The sequence below is a fragment of the Dermacentor albipictus genome, chromosome 9 (genome assembly GCF_038994185.2).
Source record: "Dermacentor albipictus isolate Rhodes 1998 colony chromosome 9, USDA_Dalb.pri_finalv2, whole genome shotgun sequence".
Taxonomy (NCBI): Eukaryota; Metazoa; Arthropoda; class Arachnida; order Ixodida; family Ixodidae; genus Dermacentor; species Dermacentor albipictus.
This window is the reverse complement of record NC_091829.1, coordinates 17,197,299-17,217,480: the sequence shown is the minus strand read 5'-3', so window position 1 is coordinate 17,217,480 and position 20,182 is coordinate 17,197,299. Positions and strand designations below refer to the sequence as shown.

Sequence of the window (20,182 nt, the reverse complement as noted above, 5' to 3'; positions counted from 1 at the left end):
TTCCACTACATGGTGCATTAATTAAACTGATTCGATAACCAAGCCAATGCTGCTCACTGAAAATAGAGCTGCTTTCTCTCTGCATTCATGGTAGTTTATGGTAATATACTGCCAGTAAAAAGCAACAGAAGTGAATATAGTTCAGGTTTCAAAATAAATTTTTCTAGGTGACTCTTTTGCATTGCCCTGCAGTTTTGAAACTAATGCCGACAGCTTTGCAAACACTTGCTCACTATACATCAATGCCTTAAGGTGTTATTAACATGCCTTTATTGCCCTTTATGCCATAGCTGAAATAAAGAGGAGAGACAGCATGCATTGGACTCAGTTGACGCGCATGCCACATAAATACAACAGCCAAGAGGGTTGTAGTTCGAGTGATCACACAGGCATATTTGTGAAGGACTAAACTTTACATTCAACAATATAAGTTCTCACTTTCTAAAAGGATGGTCGACATAATGACACAAGTTTGCCACAATGTAGCTAGCAGGAAACTATGTCTCTACCTAACAAATCTGTAGGTTGGCCTCAACTACACTCGACCACAAAAACTCTGCAAATTACGTGTCTTGCCTGAAGGGACCCCTTTCCAACTTTACTAAATGGACTTCAATGACTGTTGGCCAGGTGACATTGGAGATCAATTCACAGGTGCTCACCTTATCATAGATGTGCAAATGTACATTAGGTAATGCGCACCTGCGTCAAAATTTCAGACTGCATAAAAAACCTAGTTCTGGATAGCAGAGACTTAAAGCAGCCTCTGAGCAAGGTTGTACATCTGGAGTAAGAATGGATGCGTCATGAAAAGTTCGCAATAACAGATGTTTCTTGTATGGAAACTGAATAAAACGCCGCCATCACCAGTTGACAAAAGTGACGCACGACCTAGGGTGTTGAGAACCAGCATGGCTCATACCTCCGATATTAGGTAGCACCTGTGGAGAGCTGAATAATCTTGGGAACAGTGTGCTGGGACTTATTTCATATCCGTTAACTACCATGGTGCACAAATCATCTGCTTAGATGCCATTTGAAGGCTTATAATAAAAGAATTAGCCAATTACCAGACCTGTAGTGCTGCCAAGATTTCTTCAATAGTTTATTCTACTAATTGAGAGCCAATTTAGCAAAAGTAAAACTTTGTTGCAGTTGTCCTTTAACGTTGCAGGGCAACTGACAAATCTGCAAATACTGAGGACCAGAAAGTCAAAGGCAGTGCTCAAAGGCACTGCAACTGCTCAGTATGGAATTCAATACTGATAGATGCCACCGGAGTAACCCTGGCCATTCATCTCTTCCATATCCTGGAACACCCCTGCACCTAGCTCTGTTTACTTTAAATAGGTTTTGCACATGGCACCCATCATGTTTGAAATGCTTGCATCATGCACATATGAACATGAACTGGAACATGTAGTTCCACATTTTAGCGTGACAGCAAGCATTCTGTCCACATCGGAACAACTTTCATATGCATGTGTATGGAAGTTTCACGCACAACTAAAGCCACACTGTTGTGTTTTGCATAAGCCGGTTCAAGTGCTTGTGCATACACATTGGCATCACCATGATCTTCTTAACATTCAGCAAGTTTCATATGCATTATTCCGGGTACTTAACGGTCTTGCAACTTGAGCTCTTTGCAGCAGCAGATGCTGCCATGTACCATATGACTTTGCATCTGACGAGGCGCGGGCCCTAAGCCAGAAAAGTGGTGCAGTATATTGAAAACCTAAATTTGGCTACAGCCAAACGGGGACCATCAGCTTCTTGCGAACACCTGCCTCACGTTTAGATTGATTCTGTGATCAGACAAGTACTCAGCCTCGGCGCTCCATTCACCACCTGCTTTGTCACCACCGCACGTCTCCGCAACGCAGCTCCACGGCGCGTTATCCTCGCGCGGTAGCACCAGCGGTACGGCATGGTAGGCCACTCTGGATTCGCCCGTCATCACGACGACGTCGCCACTCTTCAGAAACATGGCCGTCGGCTTGACGTCTTTGGTCGCCCCACCGATGAGGAACACGGCAGTCTGTCCGAAGCTCACGGAGAACAGAGGCGAATCGAGGTCGAGCTCGGAACGGTCGACGTGACCGCTTAGCGTCGAGTTCATGGCGTAGTAGTTGACGATCGCGGCCTCGGGCTCGAATGCCGGGTACCCGAGCAAGGTAGCGAGTTTCTTGGTCAGCGCCCCGAGACAGCTGGGAAAAGCGGTCGCGCTTTCGAGGTCGTACACCTTGGAGTCCCAGTCGTGGTGCAGGCCCAGCGTGACCCACCGGAGGTTCTTGTAAAACTCGTCGCGTTTCAGCGATGCGGGAAATGCGTCCGGCGGCTTCAGCGCTTTCAGATTGGTGCAGTTTGGTGGTTTCGGATACGAACGCAGCGTTCGACTCACCCACTGGCGTTGTCCGCGAGGCGTGAAAGGATTGGGTATTACTACGAGACCCCGATTAGCAGGCACGGAGTAGCATACCAGCTCGGAGTCGTTGACGAGACCGACCTCGCTGCAATCCGGCGTCGTCTGCAACTGCGCGTGCACTTCGACGGGAAATTCCTCCGGCCTCTCAAAATCGATTACCTTAGACAAATCCGGCCGCACGGCTTTCCTCTTGTAGTACTTGAAGTCCTTCTTCAAGAGATCGCCGCAGTCATCAGAGTACATGTTACTACAATACACTACTTTTAATGATTCGCCTGATGTGCGCCACACGCAACTTGAGCATGGTCAAGTTGATCGAGTGCGGCGAGATGAATCAAAATGTGCCTCTGGTCGTTGGTCAGTTACAAATTACTGACGTCACTTGTTCACAAGAGTTGCAAGATCGTTACTATCACTCGTAGGCTGAAGTACGGGGCAGTAAGCAATCAAACAGCATTCTTTATGTTGACATAAAGAGAAGCTTTGAACACCCGCTTTTTCAACTTAGGCGCTACAGTAGTTCATTAACTTGCGTCTTATTATAAAACCATTGCAATAAACAAATTTCGTCAACTTTTAGTGACGTCATACTTTTCAAATTGTTCAAAACATTTAAAATCGAACGCAACGTACGTACACGATTGATGGACAGATAGCACTACCCTCTTCAGCCGAAGTGAGCAACAAGCTCTAAGGTGCGTGTTACAAAAACAAAAAGCCAGATTTTATATTTTATTGTTCATTTAAATAAACAATTGCTAGGGAACACTTTTTTGTAACATTGAAAACACTTAGCGAGAAATAACGCTGGCGGCACGTTCGCAGAACACCCGCTCGCGTCGCTGCGCTCGTCTCGTCTCGCCTTGATGTTTACTTTTCCCTTTCTCCACACATCCAGCATGGATGGTGTCGCTGGCCGACGAGCATCCTGTTAGGTAAGATCTTTCGACATCTCTCGCGCGCCTCGCGTCAAACCGTCTTCGCCGATCCTTGGCGGACCGAAGAGGACGATACCCGAATCACCGCCACCGTGATCTTGCGGCTCGTCCGACGGCCCCATCCCCGGAATCGCAGCATCCGCACCGCCTCGAGTCGGTCTCCGTTCACCACATTTTTTTTTTCTCTCTCCGCTCCTCTCCGCTGGCTGCTCCGAGCGGGTCGCGGAACCTCCGAAAGCTACGGTAAAACTCCTCATCGATTGAGCGCTCTCTCGAGATGGGGGGAAATTCTGGTTTCTCACAGCACACAACCGAGAGCCGTGGTGTGCGGTGCAGTAGCTAAGCGCTTCGTCAACACCTCGCTCGCTCGTCGCGGCGGCTCGATTTCGCGCTGCTCTCAGAGTAGGAAATGCCGCCTTCTCATTTTTATTTTCTCTTCAAACGAGGGCTGGAATGCTTGTGAGCACGGGCGAGACCTCGCTGTGCGCTGAAAAATGCTGGGAGAAAACAAGAACGCGGTAAGAAGAAGAAAAACCGGGACGAGGAGGGAGAAAAAAAATGCACGCTTCTCTCTTCTTTCTTTTTTTCATTTCGTCTCTCGCTGGGGACCGTTCCTAACACGTTTTCTCCTTTTTCTCGCCTATGGCCTCGTTTCTCAGCAAACGCGCGTTGAAATGGATATGAAATGACTATAATTGGACATGCGTGAAAAAATATCCTTTCGCCATAACCAGCTGTTCTCGCAATCCCTGTACGGAAAGCGGTTCAACTCGCGAGGGAGCACTTTCGGCCAGCGAACGTGGCGAAAAAGCGAGGTCGGATACCCGGCCCACGATTTGGCGAAATCGGTTTGTTGTGGCGGGCGCCGACGCGGTTTGTTCTCGGAACGAGTCCAATTAGTCGGTCGTTTCGCTGGTCGATGGCGTAAATTTTCGTGGCAAACGGACGGCATTCAGAAAGCGTCGTTCACACGGAGTATTAACTGCGTTTTTCGGCGCGTGCGATGTAGCACGGCTTCCGAGCGACCGTAACCGCACAGCGGGATCGTATTGCTGCTCCGTTTCTCGGCGCCGTTCGTCGATCGAACCCGTTGTGCGAGTTGAACGCCGAAGCAGGCGTTGCACACGCTTTCCTCAATGATCTAGGCAACGGCGGCGATCGCACGCGGTAGCCTAGGCCTGCTGATGAATGCATGAAGCTGGAGAAATTGCTCGTCGGTAGCCAAGCGTTGCATTAGATCACCGCCCGTCGTCGCCGAGAACTCCGTAATTTAAAGCGTGACTCAACTCATTTCCGGCTCCTTCTCGGAATATATTTCGCGTATGCATCTCCCCATCACGTTTCTGTGTCTTTTTTTCTTCCGTCCCGGAGCGACGACCCTTCCGCGTTATCGGCCTCATTGCGTCTTATCAACCGCACCCTACGGTGTTATCGTCATGAATAAGTCGAGCCTGACGTCATAAACACACCTCGTTCAGACAGAGCACAACGGTCACCGTTGGTCAATGCGCTTTAGCTTGTCTGGAAACTTCCTTGTGGTGTCGGAAACTTCAGAGAATACGGTGCGAGAGAGCAACAAAGTTCTACAATTACTATATTAAGCTGCAGTTTGGTGACATTGTGTATAACTTACATGAGAAGTTCTGGAAATATTCAAACGAATGTCTTACAGATAGCTTTCTTAGCACCCCTCTGTGTACTCATTGCCAGATTGCAAAGAGTGTCCTGTCCTACCATCATTATTGCTGGAGTTGTACGACTACCAACAATACCTTGATAATGTTGGGTCCTCTGTGTTCCATTGCTCTGACTGCAACTTAAGCAGTGTTCTCCAATCTGCTAATATGTCTTGCTCTGGCAGCCAGTGTTTTATATATAAATTAAAACATAAGGCCACCGGTGCACAGTTTACTGCCAACACATCTGAAACACTTTGAAATGCTTGAAGATTGTTGAAGTTTGCCACTGTTACTTGTACATGCTCAACAAAATGGAGTCACTCCTTGTGGCTGAAATGCCTTGCAGGCTTCGTCTGAAAAAAAAAAAGAAAACTTATCTCACATTATGTGGCACAGCTGTGTTCCTGACAGACCGTTAAGTGCTTTTCGAGAGTGACATCTGCTTAACTGCAACAAACACTCGGGCCAGTCTCTGCAGAAACTGTGACTACGTGTGTTGCTGAAGGGGCCTCGAAAATCAGTTACACTTGTATTAGTGGTTGAAGGACCTCTCTTGAACATTGACATTAATGGCCTTGATGTCCTATTTAGAATTTATGATAGTGCAAGAGTGAAACCAGGGCAAGTCAGAACGCTGTGCAAGCATAAGAAAATCAACATTTTTATTGTTAATTTTTGACTTGATCCCATATTTCATGGTGCTCTTCACTGCATTAATTTTCATTGCTGCTGCCTATCACTTGTGAGCAATTTAAAGTCATGTTGGGGCATTGACATTTAGGAAAAAAACATTTGTTAATGCTAAATAGTGAACCAATTTTTGCCAACACACCACTTACACTTTGACAGCTTGCCGGAATATAATGATGAAAACGCGTAATCAACATTGTGCAAGATTTTCTTTTTTACGCGTGCTGGTTCTTGTAATAACTTCCTGCCTGCACCATATATAAAGCACAAGTAGACTCTGTTGCTGTTCGCTTTCATTTTTTAAACTGTTCTGTGAGGTTGCCACAACATAATTAAAACACAAGAGCACTAAACAACAAAAATGGGGTTTCGGGTTCTTGTGATCCACAATAATAATAATATTTGGGGTTTTACGTGCCAAAACCACTTTCTGATTATGAGGCACGCCGTAGTGGAGGACTCCGGAAATTTTGACCACCTGGGGTTCTTTAACGTGCACCTAAATCTAAGCACACGGGTGTTTTCGCATTTCGCCCCCATCGAAATGCGGCCGCCGTGACCGGGATTCGATCCCGCGACCTCGTGCTCAGCAGCCCAACACCATAGCCACTGAGCAACCACGGCGGGTGTGATCCACAAGCCAGAGAAGCCAAATTATAAGGCAAAGTGGAAGGACTGCGCCAGAAAAATAACACTCCACCTTTATCAAAATCCTACATAAAGCGCCTGAGAAAACAGTGGATAACAACTGATAGAGTGATGTGACCAGCTAATCAAAAATGGGCAAGAGTGAAAAGTTGTTTGAAGAATGGCAGAGAGTTTGGCGTCATAATGGGATCGAGAGCAGTGACCCCATGTAAGAATGAGATATTGCTAACTGAAGCAGTAAAAAAAATTAAGTAATTCAAAAAGGCCACTTAATGGATTGCTTTTCATACCACCCAGGGCAGTAACAGCTAGCTGATATGTGTGTCTTCTTGCTTTGATGTAACCGCTGTGTCTACGTTAGGCAAGACCACTTTTGAATGAGCCACAGAAGTGTGTAGAATGGCACTTTGAGGCAAAGCATTCTTATGGGAAACACTTAACAGTGCTTTGACCCGCCATGGTTGTTTAGTGGCTATGGTGTTGGGCTGCTAAGCATGAGATCATGGGATCGAATCCCGTCCACCGGCCGCACTTCGATTGGGGCGAAATGCGAAAACACCTGTGTACTTAGATCGAGGTGCATGTTAAGGAATCCCAGGTGGACCAAATCATTCCATAGTCTCCCACTACAGCGTGCCTCATAATCAGATCATGGTTTTGCCACTTAAACCCCATATTTATTTTCTCTAACAGTGCTAGTAATCTTGACATTAAGAAAGTGGGGGAGTGTGCGAGCATCATTCAAACGAGCCTTTACACGCTGTAAACTAGAGGCTTGTGCAATACCAGTCATTAATGCCCCTTAAAGGCCAGGGGGGAAGATGTCGTAACCGTTACTGTTGTGGCATTATGGCTACTACTGTAACATTACAGCTATCACTGTAAGACGGGGCACAGCTGGCGAAAAAAGACGTTCAGGCTCCCGTGCTGCACTCTTCGCTTAAGCTTGCTTGGTACTCAGTCCCTAGCCTTACTGTAGCACTGACACACTGTCTCATTGCGACAGTTATTGCTGTGCCATAACAGCTATCGCTTTAAAATGGCGGCACATCTGATAGAAAAAGACAGTTTGTTTCAGGCTCCTGTTCTGTGCTCTTTGTGTCAGCTCACTTTGTACTTGGTCCCTAGCTGAATTGTAGCCCTGACACGCTGTCTCTCTCATTGGTCCCCTAAAGCAGGGTCCCAGTGGTGGCAGGGCATGGCACGCCATGGCAGCCATAAGCGGGCCAACCACGTCAGCAGCAGCGGTCGCCGACGGAAGTGCGCCCTGCTGCAGCGGCTCATCACGCTGCCCAGAGCCGACCCCCGTGGTGACACCAGTCATGCCAGCCCCCATTAGAGCAGGCGGGGGCCACGGTGACCAGAGGCTCGTCTCAGCAGCCAGGGTAACACTTAGTCCGCTGCCACATGTATTGCCATGGTGTATGGCCACTGCATGCACTGCCTTGAAAGCAAACCGAAATTGTTGCTGAAAACAATGTATTGAGTGTGAGTGTATGGGTGAAAGCAGCACAGTGAACCCTCTGTAAAAACCTGAAAGTTGGCTTCTGTGCCTAGCGCATGAATGTGAGCTAGTTGGTTGTAATCTATGTTTCATACTTTGCAGGCAACACTGCAGAGGCTGTGTGGATAATAGTGCTGTCTGAGAAATGTATCACTCTGCACTTTTTGTAATGAACTGGCCTCTGATCTGCAATATCTACAGAATAGCTTCTTGATATATTAGTACATTTAACATATGGAGTTAATGTTACGTCAAAGTGTGTATTGTTTGTGTGCCTTCAGTTTCCAGTAAATAATGCACTGGGTTTTGGTAGCAAATGCAGGTAGTGCACTGTTGAAGCTTTGCAATAAGTGATATGAATGTTGCTCCGCTCGTCAGGCTACGCTTTAAAAGGTTCAAAGCTGTTGTATAGTCCATGTTACAATTGCTTTGCACATTGTGACTGTAATGTTTGAAACGAACTTTGCACCAAATTATGCAGCACATTCTGATTTCTTCCAGTTGTGCATCACGTGCTATCTTTTTGTCGCAGAATGTAGACAATGTGAAAAGTTGTTCTAGTCTCTGCAGTGTTGCCAGATATGTATGAAATGAACTATAGTCGTGGTAAACTGTTGGCTGAATTGCAAAACCAGAGGCAACATGAAGCATATGACTGGTCTTTCAATGGTTCAGATGCCCCCTGAGCACTTTTTGCTCAATCGCACCTTCCATAGGGTAACAAAGCTCAGTGGCAAGGCAAAGTTCTATGTGTTGTAGTTTTCAAAGCACAGACACCCCAATGTTGCTGTGGGATATGAAACCCCATGACTCAATAAATATTCCCTCTTTCTCCAGGATGGAGACTTCAAGAAGATTCGTCGACTGCTGCAGAAACACAGGGTCAATGTCAACGCCCGTGATCCATCTACAGGGAACACTGCTCTCATGGTGGCATCTTTGGTCCAAGACCCTGATGTAAGTGTCCAGGTCATCATGTATCTTTTTTTCTGAGAAGATGCCTTTCGACATTATATAGCCCATATATTAACAGCTGAAAGGATATTCTTGCTGCCCATATGAGTTTCTAGCAAAGACATGTCCTTACCCGTTATCTCGAGCTTTATCTACCTTCTGGACAGTCAACCACAACATCTAAATGCATCGAACGCCACAAAGAAAGCTTGCTTCTCTATTTTGCTTCTCTGACCTCACAGCCGGGACTTGTTCTTGCGCCCGTTCTCGCAGGCCATGAGTGAGCTGCTGCAGCACGGGGCTGACCCGACGCTGCACAGCTACACAGGTCAGAACTGCCTCGACTCCCTGCCGGCCTCCCTGGTGCACCTGGTGCTTGGCTTTCCCGACTACCTGCTCAAGGAGAGCCCCCACCGAAGCAATGAGGAGCGACGGCTCCTGCTCGCCGCGTGGAGCGGCCAGCGGGACGAGGTGAGGGCACATACTCACCTTGAAGAAAGCACTTGCACCTGAAGAAATGTGTGCTCGTGAATGCGTGCATGAAGTGACTTTCCCTATCAAGGGAAAAGAAAGGCAGATGAAGGTAATTAGGGATCACGGGAAGTGATGAGGTTCAGAAACTTTCAAGAAGGTTTCAATTGAAGCAGGGCAGGGGCAATTTCAGATTCCTGCCAGAGGAGGTATCTCACAGTAGGCTTGTGTCAAGACCATCAGACCTGAAATATAGCAGCGGAGAAAAGTTCATTTACGTCCTGAAATTCATTTCGCAGTAGGCTTCCTCTGAGATGAACTGTGCTAAGCTGAATTCCGATAAACTGGGACGTTTGGAGACCATTACTTCGTTTCCATTCACTGCACTTCTGGTAAGCTAAACTTCTTGTAAGACGGACAAATCCCCAGTGTCTTTCCATTTGCTATAAAGTGAACTTGCTGTACTTAAATTTACAGACTTTCAAAGATGAACCAGTGTTCACTTTTTTCTCACATCAATTCAATTTATATAGCATACATGAACGGAAATCGTTTGTTAGAATTTGTCAAAGCACGCTGGGCCTCCAAAAACTGGTTGTTTTTGTAGTCATTATTGTCTAAGTTTCCAAAAACAAGCCTAAGCACTGTCTAAACAGTATAAGTGCTGTTTCTCGCTGCATTTACATAAATTGCAATCTCCTAAGCTTTTCTGCCTAGTGTTCTGTGTTGTATCCATCAAGGTGCGCTTGCTGTAATTGCGCAGGAGAGCTTGTGTCCTCTGGCTGAATGCCCAAGCTCCTCATTTTAACAAACACACTCCGTGCCTTTTCTCCGGCTAGGTCCAACACCTTTTGTCCCAGACAGGGAATGGGGGCCTCGACATCAACTGCACCAATGCAGAAGGTTCTACACCTCTGGTGCTCGTGTGTCGGGACCTGGCCACTTTTCAGGAACTTGCCTCTGCGGGCGTGCTACGCTCGTATGACCCCCTAGGCGTGATTCGGGTCCTTCTCGACCATGGCATGTGAGTAGAACAGCTGTTATCTGTTCAGGAAACAAGACAGACAGTAATTTCAGTGTATTCGTGGGAAAATGTGTCAGCAGAAGTAGGGGCAGACTATGTTCCTTAGTAGTAACTCACTATAATCAAAACCTAAACAATTGGAAATTCTGGCTAATCCAAATGTACCTTAAAATGTCAGTTGGCTGACCTATGTTTTTTCAGCGCATTTTGAAGTTTCTATTCTAGATAAATGATGTAGACAACATTTCTAAATAACTATAGCATGCAGAAGTAGACTTCGGTAAGGCATGTGGTGTGGTATATAAGGATTTAATGTTTCAAAGCAACAAATAGACTGCAAGAGACTTTAAAAAAAAATTAGTTGAGGACATGGATGGTTTGATGGAACTTGGAAGATGGTGTTGATAATGTGGTGGTTACCTCTCCTGATAATTAGGGGTGTGCAAATACAGTCAAATCCTGTTACTAAGAACCCCACATTAACGAATTTCTCAAATTTACAAATATTTTAAATATCCCCACCAGATTGCCTATATTTTCAATGTAAAAATATTTCAGAACTACGAATTCCAATACAGCGCATGTTTCAGAATACCGCACATAGCTTATTTTCCCCTTTATAACCGAGGAACATCAGTATTGTGAATTCGGCTAAAAGTAACAGCGCCGCAACTCTCGCATGAAACAGAAACCGCGAGTGAAGTAGCTATCACCACTCACCACGATATCTAGTGCCAACTGCTTCACCACAAACTTCACGACAAAGGTTTGGCGATGTTCGCGCGAAATCCAACGCTGAATGCAGCTTGCGACAGCACCAGGAAGAAGCGAAAGCAGTTTTTGCTGCAGGAAAAATGGGACATATTCCAGAAAATCAACACAGGGAGAAAGCAAATTGACATGTGCAGACAGCATGGCATTGCCCCATCGACTGTCACGACCATTCTTAAAGACATAGACAAGATTGTCAAGCTTCACTGGGAATTGTAACTCACTCCTATGAGGAAATGCACATTCGCTTGGAGTTTCTGCCGCCAAACAACATGTCCTTGCTGCAAACCCTAGACCAGGGCATTATAAAGAGTATGAAAGCAGAATTTCGTAAGTGCTTTGTGCAGTGGTTGATTATCAACTTCCGCCTAAAGCAGCAGACTTCAATCAATATTGGTCAGCCAGCGGAAATGCTCACAGGTACTTGGTGGAACTTGGAGGCGTCCACTATTAGCAACTGCTGGCGAAAAGCAGGGCTTGTCAAAGTGCTTGTGCAGCTTGAAGATGACCTGGAGGTGACCGACAACAACCCAGAAGATCTGTGGACCGAGGTTGCAGAACTGCTGCCTGCCGTCTCTTCCTTCGACAACTACGTATGTCGCACAGCGACGAACCTGACAACAGAAGAGATTGTTAACTGCGTACGCGACGTCTCCAGTGACGATGATGACCCGAAGGAAGACGACTGTGGGTCGCCGAATAGAGAAGATGAGATTGTGTCGAACATTGATGTTTTAGTGCACATGAACAAAGTCCACACTTTCATCACTCGTTGCAATGATGTTCCCGATTAGGTATTGCGCAAAGTGGAAGGTGTAGACGCATTCCTAATCGGTCATGTGTGCTGTGTGTGCCAGAAGGTAATCACTGATTTCTTCAAGCAAAGCAGCTTTGAAGTGAGTGGAACATTTTTATTTGAGAGTATGCTTGTCTACACACGCGTCTACTGCCAAGGTACGTCATTTTCATTCTTAGGTTTGTCCACTGGCTTATAACCTAAAGTTTTTCATTACAACAATATTTCAATATAACGAATTATTTTCAGTGGTCCTGTGTGATTAGTTATATTGAGATTTGACTGTACTCGAATACTGCGAATTTCGAATCATATATCTAATTTTCAACTCCCGAATATTCGATTTTTCAAATATTGGTACCTTCAGTGAACGACCTGGCCGTTCGTGGTCAGTACCTTGATGCACACAGTGTTCCCACAGTGCGCAATCTCTGTCGGTACACGATTTGACCAGATCAATCGAAACGATTAATGCTACGGGAACAGAAGAAATAAAAGTAGCGCTTGTGGAAAGCACGGAAACGTGTGCAAAGATCAGGCCGATAAGCCACTGGAAGGCACGAGAGTTCAGTTTTCACACACGCAGATTTGCGCATTTCAGACATTTCTGCCCACATGCGAGCGCACAGACAAGCTAGGCATGCATGCTCGCAGTACTTGCTGGCTGGTTGACTATGGACCCAAATGCTTCTTCAATGGTCGCCAATCTAACCTGCATGTGTGATCGCATCACTGATGAGCCACCCGTAGGAGCATATTAGCAACAAGTTTTTCGCTACGGTTTGCAGCCCATTATCACATCGGCTGGCAGTAAATTTTCGTCACAGCCACCCTGCCCAGCCCATTAGGCCTGATCGGAGCTGCATAGTCAGATGTTGGCAACTGTTACAGTTACTGAATCTATGCAGATCTATTCACAGCGGTCGCATGGCCCTCATAAAGCTGAAATATTGCCTCGCCAATGAAAGCAATAATAATATTTGGGGTTTTACGTGCCAAAACCACTTTCTGATTATGAGGCACGCCGTTGTGGAGGACTCCGGAAATTTTGACCACCTGGGGTTCTTTAACGTGCACCTAAATCTAAGCACACGGGTGTTTTCGCATTTCGCCCCCATCGAAATGCGGCCGCCGTGGCCGGGATTCGATCCCGCGACCTCGTGCTCAGCAGCCCAACACCATAGCCACTGAGCAACCACGGCGGGTCAATGAAAGCAAGTGCACGGGATGACCATTGCATGTTCATGGCTACCATCATTGCAAAATACCATACGGTGGCCCCTCATTCCAAAAGCCGTTCTTAGGCGCACAACAGTCTTTTTTTGTAGCTTCAAGCGACCCATCACAGGACTAGCTTTAGATTTACATGGTGGGCTCAAATTTACATAGCGGGCTGTCTGCAGCTGGGGGTCAGCGCACTGACCCCCTGCTGCAGACGCATTCATACAGATGGCAGATGGACACGGATGAAAGTAAAGGCAGGGGGGTGAGAGAGTGCGAACTTGCCATGGGCCTCACGATTTGAAAACTCTTTACCGTTGGCACCAATCGCAGTCGACGTGTGCTGTGGAAATGACCATGTGGAGTAGTGCCATGTGACGTGACACATTCCTTCTTTCTATCTGTCACGCAGATTGGCCATAATTAAAGAGCTGATGATAACCCACAGAAACCACCTGCGATAAAGATGAAAAAAACTCTCCTGTTTACTAGAAGAAAACATGAATGTAATACTTTCTAAACAATAGAAGATTGCCATTAAGCACAGTATGACCCACTGAGAACCCCATTACTGTCTAGGACAACTTCGCTATTTCTTCAGCTTCAGAGGAAAAACAGCACTTAACTCTATTTTACAGACATTCTATTTTTAAAAGATATTTTCCTGATCTTTGTATACGAACTGAGCGGCTATCATGGTTGGCATACTGATTTGGTGTTCCCTTTAAGAAGAGTAGAGGATACCATACATCTCGATTCAAGTGTACCTAAGTTACCGATACTTAGTACCTAAGTTACTGATAGTTAGCAAGATTCTTGTTAGGTAATGTGACTAGTCTCCTGGGCATGTGCAGCGCTGTGTTTTTTGCCCAAAATTTGAAACCATAAACATTTGTGTTTCTGCGACAAGAGGCGAGCATTGCAAAAGCATTAAAAGATTTAGCAAAGTGACAAAATGAAAATGTAGAACGCTACTCTCTGTATCATTCCCAAGAAATCAGCTTGATGAAGGTGTTGAGGTGTGTGCGGCTCTTGAGAACTCTGCGACATTTACCCTTTGTATCACATTTTATTTTGCTGGATGGCTTGGCCTCACCTTTCTCATTGTTCATTTCGTGCAAATTTTCTTATACAGTGAAAGCTCGTTAATTCGAACTTCAATCATTCAAATTTATGGATAATTCGAACTGTACGATTTGGTCCGGCCAAGCTCCACAGAAGTCTATGTATAAAAAAGCCTGTTAATTCGAATGCAAGAAGGTTCCGCCACGGATAATTCAAACTTACGCGCCGCCTGGCACACAGCCAGAGAAATGCACCTACTGCCTACACACAAGGCTGCATCGCCTCCGGAACGGAGAGAACGGCGAGAGAAGGCAAAATCTGAAAAAATCAAACCGGCGCGGAGTTGGCCAGAAGGCAGCGGCGGCTCCCACCTCTCCGTTCTACGTAACCTCCGAAACTTCTTGCCCGTTGCGAGTTTCGGGGGCTTTACAAATCTTGTGCAGCTGCTAATGTTGTGCGGCAAATGGCGCGACAAGCACCAAAACACAGCGAATCATGTGCGTCACAGCTGCGCTTGCAATCAAAAACTGAAGAATCGGGGCCTTTGCCACATTCACATGTTCAGCGTCTTTGTCTCGGCAGTTTTCATTGGTTGTGCACGTCTGTTTTCTAATTAGGAGGTATCGGCCGTCGCGATTCTTTGTGATGGTGTTAAGCCTCGGCTAACGCTCGTTTCGGTGGACATCGGTGGTGTGGCACAGTCGGACCCAGAGCTTCGACTTGAGGATGGCGTGTGCCCGCTGCACACGCCATCACATTCTGACAAGCCAAATTTCTGACATGCCCTACTGCTTCCAAATCGCAGTGTACTGTTGTTCTCCTTCACGTTCATTAGTTCGAACTTTGGTTGATTCGAACTGAAGTGGCTTCCCCTTGCGGTTCGAATTAACGAGCATTTACTGTATTCAATATTTGATTTGAAATTTATTTGGTATTTGCACACCCCTACTGATAATCCATGTCAGACTGAGAAATTCAGTTATCTATAACCTTTGCCAATCCGGTTCTTGTTCTCCACCAAATGTGTGCAGACTCATTCACCGTGACGTCAACCATCAGGACCGGCAGGGCAGAACTGCCCTGCACTATGCCTCCCACACGTGCTGTGAGCACACGGCACCCGTCATTTCCCTCCTTCTTCAGAACGAGGCAAAAGTTGGTAAGGGCACAACACGGACTTTTTTTCTTGTTTGTCCACAGCCTCCCGAGGCTCTGGTACGTACATTTGATCGTACACCCCAAACAAATGTGTCATTGTCGCTAATGAAGATAATGACATTTAAAAAGCATCACATAGAACTCGAGATGCTTCTCAAGCACATTTGATTAAACCTGTGCGGCAAAGTCAGTTAGTGTCCACTGTCAGAAAAACGCGGTAGATTGATGTCAGAGTGGTATGTGGTCATGTAGCAAGTTATGTCGCCCTGCTAGTGATGAAAAACAGTGAGCTGCACCTCACATTTATGATATATGAACTAGCACATTTCATTAAAAATAGCACTCATTAATTCTGCTTGTGGAACAGTTGGAGCTCTAGGCACTGATCTGTTCACTAAAAATTTTGTAAAGCCTGCTGATCAATTAACTTTGTGGCTAATCATTAGCTATAATCAGAAATAAGGTTCCTCCTAATCTCGAAAGGCTGCATGTATCACTCTCATGACACTTAGCGGCCATGTACTGTGCCATATACCAAATTCCATGTCTTCTTCACCGAAAACGGTCCAAAGCCTGTGGCTAATTATAACTCTCAAAAATAATGCTTCTCCTTATCTCAGAGGGCTGCATTTATTTCACTTACGATGCTTAGCAACCATGCATTGTAAGGTTCTAAGCAATGCGCCTCTTCTCCTGTACTTTGCAGACATCAAGGACAAGCACGGCTTCTCGCCACTTCATTTTGCGAGTCAAGCTGGCTCGGTGGATGCCATACAGCTTCTCCTAGACGCTGGGGCTGATCCGAGTGCCACAGGCCTTGGAGGCATTGCACCACTTCACCTTGCTGTAAGTCAAATCGCTTTCATTTTTGCATGCAAGGAGCCAGCCCGCTTATCATCACTGTCAGCCCATTTTACATCCTCTGCAGGGCAAAGGCCTTGCACAGCAATCTTCACTTACGCCTGTCTTGCATCAGCCGATTCTATACTATGCCTCAAATTTCCAAATCTCACCCACACTGCTTTGCCATTTTCGAGTGAGTTTTGTCTTCGTTTGGCACGCATTGTGTTAGTACTCTCATAAACCACTAGTTCCAGTGATCATGCAGAAAATGACATCAACGGTTTCGCTGGCAATTTGCTTGCAAAAATTATGCTCAGGAATTCTGATTTACATGTAAGATGAAAACAAGATTCGAAATGGAAAATTATGAATGATATTGTTGCATTCGCGATTGCCTAAGAAAATTTTAAAATTTATTTGTTGTTGAGCATCCACCTTTCGACATTTGAGCACTGGCTGCTGCTTTGACATTGAGATTGATAAGCTGACCTAGGGCCGTATTTCCTGAAGTCTCATTTCATTTTCCATTGTTTTCACCCTTCATCATTTGCTCGAACATGAGTCGCATGATGTTGCTTCACTGTTATTCCTGAAATCAGCCCCTCAGTACGCTGCGTGATAAGAAAAGAATGGAAAATGAGGTTTAACATTACAGAATATGGGCCCTGCTGCTAGTTGTGGTGTGTGTCAGTTTCGTCATTTAACACTGAACACCCGGTGTAGTATCCCAATGGCACTGTACTTCTGAGCTCGAGGTCGCTGGTTCGATCCCAGCTGTGATGGCCACATGTCAATGGGGGCAAAGTGCAAAAATGTTGTTTGCAGTAGAGCCCTTTTGAACTGGTTTTCTAGGGACTTCAAAGTAAAGCCTCAAGAGTGAAGAAGGCCCCAAATCACCAAAGCAACATCAGAAACAGCTCCGAATTGTTGCCAGTACAGTTATTAGGCACCTTGGAACTTGTACTGTGACCAGAGATGCTGCATGTATAATTAAGAAATGTGTACATGTTCCGTGACAGTGGCCCCTTTCCACTACGATTCACCGCAACACTTTGCATATGCTTCGTCGTATAAAACAATTGTATTGCGGCGAAGCTAACTTTGGGGAACTGGCAATAACTACAATCGCACTGACACATGCATATTGGAACTGACAATCGCATACTTCTGGCATATTGAGGTGAGGCCACGGGTGGGATTGCACAGGCTTAACCATAAGTACACATTTATCGTCTTCTCAGCAACATATATGAGCGAATTTGCCTCTGCACTGCTAAATTTCTGTGACTGCAACATTCAAATGCAATGTAAGATGCAGGAGCATTACAGAGTGGCGACGTATCAAATGGAAACATAATACATAAGAGTCAATGGACTTTAGGTCATGACTGCGAAAACATGACATAGCAGTCAGGAAAACACAATAGCAAGGAATGTGTCGGCGAGGTTCCACTGTACTTAGATTTAGGTGCACATTAAAGAACCCCAGGTGGTGAAATTAGGAGAACCCCACTACAGTGTGCCTCATTAACAGTAAAAAGAAGAGAGAGGGGGTACTTATTTAAACAAGTTGAAGGCAAATTGAATAAATTATGATACTGAATTGAATGCAGATAGAGTAATGACGAGGCTGAATCAAATGTGAGCCCTGTAGCGATGTCAATAAATCAGATACAGGTCAAACAGTTCTGAATGTGACGTATACCTTGTGAATAGTTGTACTAATGATTGCAATTCTGGTTCATCAATCACGTTTTAGAAAGGAATTGTTTGTTTTCAATCCAGGTTTTTATAATCATTGCATCATTGCAGGTTATTTGAAACCATTTGAAATAGCATCCAAAATTTCAAATAACAGGTATTTAAGTTAAAAGCGGAATCATATATACTAACAGTATAATCAATTCACTGTATTATGCACACCTGCATAATGTGAAAGTCAAAATGTGAGTGTTCATTGCATCAATGTTGCATCTACATTACAGCAACGCTGGCGTTGTGACTGAAACTGCTTGAAAACGTAAGCTGAAATGCTGTAAGTGCAATGTCAGCACTAAAACTACAGCATGCGTATGCACTGAAAATTGTAGGAGATGTTGTTGGTGATGATGTTGCATGGGCAGAAATACAAGTGTGGGAGTTAATTAGATGCATTGTGGGAAATTTATAAAGTTCAGTTTTATTGCTGATCGTAGCCATTGCCTACTGTTCAGGTGAGATTGCGTTGTGAGTTGGTCATACTAACAACAACAACAAATTGGATTGTTTATCTGTCAACTTTTTATACTCACATGCCCTTGTGAAATGATCCCTGGTTCCTACAAGAGCTGACAGCCAGTGTGGCTCGGTATTTGCAGGCATCAGCGGGCAAGATAGCTGCAGTGCGGCTACTCCTGGAGCGTGGCGCTGACGTTCTGAGCTTTGCCCAGGATGGCAAGTCACCCCTCTGCTGTGCGGGCAGCACTGATGTCTACAGTGTGCTGAGGAGAGCCGTCGAGAGCGCCCTCTGTGAGAGAGCAGACAAGCTTCGGCTCACACCTCTGGAGCACGGTGAGCACGTTTTCATGCCAGGCATTAGGAAACTGGGAGCTGGAATGGTGGAAAAACTAATACATGCCTTTGAGTCCCCTCAAGGACTCAAACCACCATAGGCACGTTTGAAATGGCTCTGAAGGCCTGCCAGTACAATTATATGTAGGCGCTTGCAGTGTGACAGGAGATGGCGGGTGCACGCGTTCATAATTAACAAATACATACTCTGTTCGGTAACAATCCCCTCTTTTGATTTTTTTTTAATGCTTCACCGCGTAACACTGCTGTATTGCAGCGAAGCTGACTATGGGATCCGGTATTAGAGACTTTTAGCTCAGCGGGTTTACGTTTCGCTCTGCTCGCGATCTCCACCGTTGCGCCAGCGGAGCAGCTCGCGAAAAAAGAATTTAGCCCAGCGAATCACTCACCCGCTCGAGCGGGGTAAAGAGCGGGGCGCTCTGCTGCCCCACCTAGTGGTCCGAATAGGAGTTACTGAGAAATGAAATTGAATTACGCTTGCTTTTATTATGCAAGAAATGTTGAACAAAGATATGTTACATGTTCTCAATGCATTATTTGTTAATAATGTACTGAGTACTAATGTACGGGTCAGCGCGGCAGTCGCCGTCTTCGATGCAGAACTGCCGGCGTTCATGTTCGCGGCTGCCGTCTTGCATTTCCCATACACGCCCGCGCGCCCTTACGCACGCTCGCGCGCTGCGTATACCCTCCGCTAGGGAGTGCTTTCCAGCGGGCGTAAACGCTGCTCCGTAAAACCGCTGGCCGCCTCAGCGTGGTGCACATGCGCAGTCGCGTCTCCACTCGGCCGCTCCGCTCCGCTGGCCGTAAACCCGCTGGGCTAAAACTCTCTATTATGCAACGCTTGACCCTTAACGTTCTTTCTGCGCTTTGAAGCCATCGGTGAGGATAAAAAAGACGAAGTCAGTGCCTGCTGACAGCGGCGAATTCTTTGGGTGAAAAGCAGGAAACTTGGTAGTGAACTCTGAAGCAGCTAGGCCTAGCGTTGTCGCAATGGCTATGGCTGCCAGCGAGTTGGCGTGTGGGAGAGCTGATTTGACACTGCGAGATATTTAAAATGCGGCGGTGGCTTCGATTAATGCCGTTTCAGATCTGTATTCATAGCAAAAAGTGGACGGCGAAAGTCGGATGGCGAAGAGCTTCAGTCTCAGAAAAAAAAAAGAAAAGAAACCTTTGCCGTCCAATTTTCTGGAAGCCAGTGTGACACATTGGCTCTGTAGAGTTAGGGTAATGGCGGTGCCGCGAACGCTGTCAAATTGTTGGGCATGTCAGAAAAAATTGGTCATTGGCCATAAATGCTCAAGATAAATACAGCTGTGGTACATGATAAAATACATAGGTCTGTGAACCACTTTAAAGGTTACCTGTTGAACCCAAGTTGCTTGCACAGAGGAAATATGATTGGTGTTTTATTATATTTA

At 45.9% G+C, this 20,182-nt stretch overlaps 2 protein-coding genes across 6 annotated transcripts in view; one reads left to right on the top strand and one right to left on the bottom strand.

Moving 5' to 3' along the window:
- Positions 1-253: 253 nt before the first annotated feature.
- AlkB (alpha-ketoglutarate-dependent dioxygenase AlkB) lies at positions 254-2,820 on the bottom strand. The gene has a single exon (XM_065434089.1). It carries the CDS (start codon positions 2,669-2,671, stop codon positions 1,769-1,771), a length of 903 nt encoding a protein of 300 aa, XP_065290161.1. The 5' UTR covers positions 2,672-2,820; the 3' UTR covers positions 254-1,768.
- A 439-nt stretch (positions 2,821-3,259) lies between these two features.
- Positions 3,260-20,182, top strand: part of LOC135903713 (uncharacterized) — a 34,185-nt gene continuing 17,262 nt past the window's right edge. For 2 of the 5 annotated variants that reach the window (XM_065434083.1, XM_065434079.1), the window contains exons 1-8: positions 3,260-3,363; positions 7,559-7,768; positions 8,725-8,844; positions 9,115-9,312; positions 10,152-10,336; positions 15,221-15,348; positions 16,054-16,193; positions 18,548-18,740. In XM_065434083.1, coding sequence (XP_065290155.1) covers positions 7,592-7,768; positions 8,725-8,844; positions 9,115-9,312; positions 10,152-10,336; positions 15,221-15,348; positions 16,054-16,193; positions 18,548-18,740 — 1,141 coding nt within the window. In that variant the 5' untranslated portion in view covers positions 3,260-3,363; positions 7,559-7,591. Of the gene's footprint in view, positions 3,364-3,383; positions 3,610-7,558; positions 7,769-8,724; positions 8,845-9,114; positions 9,313-10,151; positions 10,337-15,220; positions 15,349-16,053; positions 16,194-18,547; positions 18,741-20,182 lie in introns of those variants that run through there. The other 3 variants (XM_065434080.1, XM_065434082.1, XM_065434081.1) reach the window with 3 other exon arrangements.

What these genes read in the sequence shown, in the direction of transcription:
- AlkB (XM_065434089.1), bottom strand. Translation starts at nt 2,671, where the DNA reads ATGTACTCTGATGACTGCGGCGATCTCTTGAAGAAGGACTTCAAGTAC.